Source organism: Sinocyclocheilus rhinocerous, unplaced genomic scaffold (genome assembly GCF_001515625.1).
Source record: "Sinocyclocheilus rhinocerous isolate Xijiao unplaced genomic scaffold, SAMN03320098_v1.1 scaffold645, whole genome shotgun sequence".
Lineage (NCBI taxonomy): Eukaryota > Metazoa > Chordata > Actinopteri > Cypriniformes > Cyprinidae > Sinocyclocheilus > Sinocyclocheilus rhinocerous.
Genome location: NW_015630037.1, coordinates 142310 through 150184, shown reverse-complemented (window position 1 = coordinate 150184; position 7875 = coordinate 142310). Strand labels below are relative to the sequence as shown.

Below are 7875 nucleotides of genomic sequence, written 5' to 3'. Positions count from 1 at the left end.
GTGTGAGTGTGTGTGTGTGTGTTTCAGGGTGGTGGCGTGTTCAGCTCAGAGTAAAGAGCTGCAGAGAACCGTCGATCAGCTGGAGAAACACAATGTGTGAGTGAACTGAACACTGTCTCATAACAACACCAGGACTCCTAATATAGCTCTGCAACATTTATGATGATTTGCAAAAGAAAAAAGGCCTAATATTACCTAATCTGATGATGCTAAGTTCAAAAATATCAATAAAAATGTTCCATCTTATACAGTTTATTTCCAAATTATGTACATGTACTGAATCAGCTTTAATGCAATTTAAATGTTAACATTTTAATTACAAAAAGTAGAATTTAAAATGTATAATATAACTTATTATACATCTATAAAGGAGTGGAAATGTTCAAATTCTCCAACAGTTTATTTCCAAATTATGTACATGTACTGAATCAGCTTTAATGCAATTTAAATGTTAACATTTTAATTACAAAAAGTAGAATTTAAAATGTATTCATCTATTTCATCTATAAAGGAGTGGAAATGTTCAAATTCTCCAATTAATGCAAAAAGAAGCTTTTTTTTTTTTTTTTTTTTCTGTCTGTTTGGCTGCAGTAAGAGTGTGCGTTTTCTTCTGTCTCTGGGTCATAATTCTGTCCTTGAAATCAGGAATAGATATTAAATACTGTCATGCATGTGAAAACGGGCCGAGAATTGATCTGATGGTTGTACTGTGGCTCAGATTCAGACAGGAATCATGTGTTTGTGTGTTTTTCTGGTGTTTAAGAGCGAATACAAGACTAATTCTCAAAAACTAAAATGCTACAAAATGCATCATATTTAGTGTGAAAGTGTGTCGTGAAAGAGCAAAACAGACACTGTTTCTGGAAGCAGCAGATGTGCTTTGTTTCAGCAGATGTGATGCTGTTCCTCATATTGATGCTCGATTGAGACAGATATTGCAGATTTGATGCAGTGTGTGTGTTTCAGGTCTCTTGTGGCTCAGCTGCACAGTCTGCAGGCTTTGATCAAGCAGACGGCCACTAAAGCTGCGCAGACGAGCACGTGCATCATGGTTTGATCTCTCTCTCTCTCTCTCGGATCATTAGTGCTGTCGTGTGCGGCTGTGATCTCACGAGTGTGCTCTTCCTCCTCCTCACAGATCCTCCTCTTCTCTCTGGCTCTGCTCATCTTCCCCAGTTACAGTCCGTTCAGCCGCCGCTCGCCGTCAGCGGAGGACACTTACGCTCCGGCCGCCGGTGAGTCTCTGCAGTATATTATGGGGAAATGAGTGGAAGTCAATGGCTACCAGCAGCTGTTTGGTGTCAAGCTTTTCTTGCGTTACCAAGCAGTTGCCATGTGCAATTCAATGTTTAGAATTAACTAGTTAAAATAAACAAGGAATACAATTAAAAGCTTATAATTACACTAGCTAAAAAATTAAAAGCTTCTGTGAAAATAAATAAAATTTGAAACTAAATTGTTGAAATAAATTTAAAAAATGTAATGTTTAGAATTAAACTTGTGTATAACCACCTAATACCCAACCAGTGCCAATACTAGTAATACTGGTTTGAACACAGATATGTGACCCTGGAGCACAAAACCAGTCATGAGGGTCAATGTTTGGAAATTGCTGAATTAATAATCTTTCCATTGATGTATAGTTTGTTAGGATAGGACAATATTTGGCTGAGATACAACTATTTGAAAATCCGGAATCTGAGGGTGCAAAAAAATCTAAATATTGAGAAAATCATCTTTAAAGTTGTTCAAATGAAGTTCTTAGCAATGCATATTACTAATCAAACATTAAGTTTTGATATATTTACAGTAGGAAATTTACAAAATATCCTATGGAACATGATCTTTACCTAATATCCTAATAATTGTTGGCATAAAAGAAAAATCAATCATTTTGACCCATACAATGTATTGTTGGCTATTGCTACAAATATACCCCAGCGACTTAAGACTGCTTTTGTGCTCCAGGGTCACAAATGTTAAGTTTTGATATATTTATGGTAGGAAATTTACAAAATATCTATGAACATGATCTTTACTTAATATCCTAATGATTTTTGGCATAAAAGAAAAATGTATAATTTTGACCCATACTGTTGGCTATTGCTACAAATATACCCCAGCGACTTAACACTGCTTTTGTGCTGCAGGGACACACGTATGATATTGGTGTGAAATGTATTACGCATTTACAAAATATCTTCATGGAACATGATCTTTACTTAATATCCTAATGATTTTTGGCATAAAAGAAAAATGTATAATTTTGACCCATACTGTTGGCTATTGCTACAAATATACCCCAGCGACTTAACACTGCTTTTGTGCTGCAGGGTCACACGTATGATATTGGTGTGAAATGTATTACAGTGGTTTAAGTCTTGTCTTCTGTAGTATGCAGTGTTTCTGGGTTTTATTGTGTGCAGTGATTTCCAGAAACATCTTGAATGAGGCGGAGTCTCTTCCGCTTCTGGAGGATCCCGGAGAAGATGATCCGATGTCTCCAGAGCCTCAGTCAGAACCCAGACCTGCAGACGCAGACGCAGACGCAGACGGGCCGCAGCAGACGCAGGATTGGGTTCGAGAACAGAGGAACGGCTCGGCCGCGAGCGACGCAGACGCAGACGCAGACGCTCTGTCTGTGGGGTTAAGCGCTCCGGTGGCTGCAGGAATCGCAGACGCAGCTAAACTGCCGCATGCTGATGAAATGTGAGGCGACTCGAGCTTTTAGCTGAAACACAGCCAAGAGAAGAGCTTCTCTGACATGCCTTTATTTATCCCTCTGATCACCTTCATCATCATCATCATCATCAGAGGATGATAATCCTTATGTGCTTTAGTTCAGTGAGTCACAACCCTAAAATAATCATATCAGTTTAGTAAAGATCGGATATCATTGCACACGTGTAAACAGAAAAAAAAAATCCCATCTGTGGTTTAATTCAGCTTCAAATCTGATTTCTGAAGATCATGTGACACTGAAGACTGGAGTAATGATGCTGAAAATACAGCTTTGATCACAGAAATAAATTACAGCTTAACAGATATTCACATAGAAAACAGCTGTTCTAAATTGTAATAATATTTCACATTTTTACTGTTTTTATTGTATTTTTTATTAAATAGATGCAGCCTTGCTAAGCATTATAAATCTTACTGAACCCAGATGTTTGGTTTGTGTGAATTAATTTTGATATGTGATGTTTTAATGCTTCAGATCGTCTGAGGGTGAATGGATCGGGTCTCTTTTCTTATTTTATTGTCTTCTGAATAAAAAAGACATTTGTACCATGTGTTGTTGCTGTTTTTGTTTATTTGAGCCACTAACAAGTAATGGAGTATTCAGTCTGCACTGCAGAAGAAAGTGCTTTGTCTGGTTTTCAAACGTCTAAAGATTCTTAAATTAAGACACATTTACTGGACATACAAAATGACTTGAAGGCATGAAGTCTTGTTTTATGAAAAATGTGAGTTTATGCATACAACCAGAACAAACTGGGCTCAGAAAAATCAACGGAATTTTACGGAATTTATTTTTCTGACTCCATTAGCAGATATTTGTTCTTGTTTTAATCATAAACCCACTTTATTTTGATACATTTTTCATTAAACAAGACTTTCACGGGTGTTACAGTGTCAGTTCTACATGCATCTTCATATAAACACATTTATACAGAAACAGTTCCATAAGTGCAGTTTGTTCAAGTATACTGTACTCTATTTCGTCTGTTGCTTTTAAACATTCAATCTGACAAACTACAAAACTAAAATCCTATGTCTCTATAGTTCTAAAATATTCGAATCAAGTTAACAGTAAACTCTGACGTGCATCAGGACAAGAATCACTGTAAGTTTGACGATTTGAACTAAAAGATTCAACAGTTCTTGATGGTATTTTACATCAGTGACAGCTCGGGGCAAGTTGTCACGAGAGTTTAGTGTGTTATAAATTACAGTATACTTTATTTATTAAATTCGCTGCTGGCCACAACAATGAATTGATTGATTGTTACGTTTCACCTGTTTACTGTTTTACTGAAAATAGCCTATATAATATTAACTAGCAGCTTCCCACTGTGACAACATGCCCCGCTGTAGTGTGCCGTGACGCGTCTCCGGTGATAACCAATCAGCCTTCTCAAAACAAAGCAACATTTCCTAAACTAAACAAATGTTTTTATGTTAGTTCAGTAAAGATTTATGAAACATAAGAATGCCATTAAAGTATTGAGATTATTGGAAAATGCTACGTTTATAAATGTATATGCATGTAAATATTTCCAAAATATATACTGTATGTGCGTGTGTTTATATTTACATAATAAATATGCACAGTACACATACATATATTATGAAAACAAAAACGTAATATTTAACTAAATATTTAACTTAACTATATATTTTCAACCTAAATAAACTGTTTCACAATGTTCTGGTTTTGTGTTACAAACATATAAAAATGACATTTATAAGGTACACTGAAAAAAATGGTATATAAATCATTTTCACGCAGAAATTATTAGTACATCTCACAAACAATTACTAAAACGGCGAGTAAATTAAACGAAATGAACGTGAGGTTTTGAGGTAAAAACTGAAATAGTATTTTCGTGTAAAAAAAAAAAGTGCTCTAATAATATTTGTTTTATTTACAACTTCGAACATATATTTTCGCAGTGTAGGTATTTTAATCATGCTTTATTATTGGATAAGAAAGTGAAATAACATAGAAATGACGGGAGCGCGTGAGTCGGAGCTTTTCACCGGAAGTTGCGCGCGAGAGTTTCCGGAGCGCTAAAATAACGGCAGAACGGATTTTCTGTGGGACAAACGCACCGGCGTCGCGGCTAAAGCGGTAAATGTTGTCGTTATTATCGCTGATGTGGTCGGTTTGACAGATTAGGGCTCAGACTGCGCGGCTTGTGTGCGATGAAGCGCCGCTAGCTCGATGCGCTAGCCGCTAACTTACTCTGAGGAGAAACATACACGAACTATACTCACAAACACTTCACTTACGACACGCTATACAGGACTTACATACACTTATTTCAATACAGATACATTGTTAAATGATATATTATAAAGACAGAAGTAAACAGAGAGGGGCTGACTCATAAACAGAAACGATGCTCTTGTGTTTTCATGATTTCTTCTGTTCTAGTCTGATATTTTCTCTGCTGTTCTGTCGTTTCTTCTTTGTTTTCTTGTGTTGTTTCTCGCGTTAATCATCATTTACTCTCGTGTCGTTCAAACCTGATGACTTTCTTCTGTGGAACACAAATGAAGATATTAATTCATGTCACTGCGCTGTTTTAGCTGTCTGAATGACTAATAAAGCCCTGTTAGCTAGTTATATTTCACCCTGGGTTAGTTGCATGAACAGACTGTGTGTTATGAACTAGTCCGAATAACTTCGTATAACGTTACTGTATTAATTCTTGCTGAATACTTTATACATAATGCCACATTTATTAAGTCCCGCCCCTTTCTCAAAACGTTCTCTCAAAAACTAAGAATTTTGACTTTTTAAAAAATGCACATTTTCAAATCTTCATGAATTTGAGTTATACGTTACTTCATTAAGGTTTATGATTAACGCAATTAAGTTATTGAAATCATAGGAAATATCAATGACCTAAGGTTTTGAACATGTTAATACGTTTTTAAAAATATTTATATTTATAAATATATTTTATATTTTTAAATAAATATATATTTTGTATAAGGTATCAACGAAATCTCAAATATATATATATATAAAAAACCTGCTCCTTTTAGACTGAAACTCTGTTCATTTACTAACTGCGTAACAAACAAAACTAACACTAGCTTCTCTATTCTTTTTGTATTCTATCTGTTTTCTTGTTTATTATATAATTTAAAAAAAGCGTCTGCTAAATGACTAAATGTAAATAATATACATCTGTTGATTTCCTCTGATTTGTTTGTTGTTTGTATTTAAAGATGTGTATAAAATGTTGTCACATAATATCTGCTGATTTCTGATGTACGAGTAGCTTTGCTACTTTAATTGATTATATATTGATACATTTTGAAAAAATAACAACACTAGTCTGACTAACTAGCAGTTAGATAATACTTTTCATTCTCAAAGACCAGTCTTACTGACGTATGACCTGTCTTAAAGGAAAACGTTTGATGACTAGCTTGTAAGACTAGTTTAAGCAGCCGTCTCCTGATGTTTGTGTACACTAATGCTAAAGGTTCAGCTTTGAAATCACAGGAATAAATGACATTTTAAAACATATTCTAATAGAAAGCCGCTGTTTTAAGTGCTGGTGTCTGTGGTCTGCAGATGCCTCACTCTCGGCGGTTCCCGTCGTCAGAGCGAAGCCGCAGCAGGAATCATCTCAGTCGCAGACGCCTGCGCAGACGCTCCTCATCATCCAGCAGCAGGAGACGCCACAGAGACAGACGCAGGAGAGACCGCTCCAGGAGGTACGTCTGCATCAGTTCACCCTTCAAATCAAGGCCTGGAAACCTCTTAAAGTCATGGCATTGAACGTAGGGTTGGGTACCGAAACCCGGTACCAATATGGCACCGGTACCTATGTAACCGGTATGTACTAGAACCGAATCACAACGCCGATGCCATGCCTGAGCGATTGATTGAAATCTTTGTCCTCTGGTTCTCCGAAAAGGACGTAAGAAGCATCATCGCCGGCACCGCACGTGAAAAACAATTTCCCGACTGAGAAAACGCACTTGAACTCAAGTCGGAAAGCTCTAATAATACAAATCCAGCACATCTTTGCAGTAACGATCTTGATTTTTGTAAAAATGTTGCAACAAGATGTTAATTTATTTTGTGAAAAATTACAGTTATGGACATGTAATGTGATAAAAATATTTGTATTATTTACAAATGAGCATGTACACTGCAAAAAAAGGCTTATCTTGCGTAGTATTTTTGTCTTGTTTCTAGTCACAAATCTAAAAATTATTAAATTAAGATGCATTCACTTGATAATCAAAACAACATAAGATATTTAGCCTTGTTTCCAGGGGGAAAAAATCTAAATGAAGTGCATTTTGCTTAAAACAAGAGAATTGTCCTTACCCCACTGGCAGATAAATGTACTTGTTTTAAGCAAAATGCACTTAATTTAGTTTTCTTCCCCTGGAAACAAGGATATATGTGACCCTGGAGCACAAAAGCAGTCTTGGACACTTTTAGAAAAAATGGCTTTATAACGGTAAAAATGCCCCATAAAATGCAAAAATCAGTTTAAACTTATTGGATTTCAGTACTTATCAGTATGAACTGACCACCACACAGAATATGAAGAATATTAAAAACATTATGAGTCAGCTGTCTTCGGCAGTCCTTAAGGTACCAGCACAATAACACACTCAGCAAAATATCGTCTAATTATCGTTATCGATAAGATCCCAGAAAATATCGAGATATAATTTTTTGTCAATATCGCACACCCCTAGTCCGTACTGTACTTTTTTTTTGGCATGAGGCATTTTTGAGGATTTTTTTTTTATATAGCGCTTTCATTGTATTACTGTACACCCAACGCGCTTTACAATCATATGAGGGGATCTCTCTTCAAGCACCACGCTATTACAAGAGAAAGGTATTTATAATCACAACATATGTTGGACGTGATCCATATGTTATGAAGAGGAGCAATTTTTAAACTAAATTGAAATACTTGCCTGCCATTGAGGCGGTGGATATAGGCTAAGCAACTATTTCGAAAGTGAATCCCGTATTTATATGAGGGATGCGGGATATATGTCACTCCTGAAACTGTGCTGCATGTAAGTTACAGGGTATGTGGCTGTTGGTCCTGTTAGCAGCACGTAAAACAACTTTTATTTAAATTCTGAATCGATTATAGC

General features: G+C 36.0%; 2 protein-coding genes across 4 annotated transcripts in view; both read left to right on the top strand.

Moving 5' to 3' along the window:
• The window catches only part of LOC107739848 (cyclic AMP-responsive element-binding protein 3-like protein 4), a 4679-nt gene extending 1664 nt beyond the window's left edge, over positions 1-3015 (top strand). The window contains exons 5-8 of the mRNA XM_016552060.1: positions 28-96; positions 967-1051; positions 1139-1235; positions 2427-3015. Coding sequence (XP_016407546.1) covers positions 28-96; positions 967-1051; positions 1139-1235; positions 2427-2713 — 538 coding nt within the window. The 3' untranslated portion in view covers positions 2714-3015. The remainder of the gene's footprint in view (positions 1-27; positions 97-966; positions 1052-1138; positions 1236-2426) is intronic.
• Positions 3016-4742: 1727 nt separating this feature from the next.
• clk2b (CDC-like kinase 2b) overlaps positions 4743-7875 on the top strand; it is an 18436-nt gene continuing 15303 nt past the window's right edge. For all 3 annotated transcript variants that reach the window (XM_016552052.1, XM_016552053.1, XM_016552051.1), the window contains exons 1-2: positions 4743-4855; positions 6317-6459. In XM_016552052.1, coding sequence (XP_016407538.1) covers positions 6317-6459 — 143 coding nt within the window. In that variant the 5' untranslated portion in view covers positions 4743-4855. The remainder of the gene's footprint in view (positions 4856-6316; positions 6460-7875) is intronic.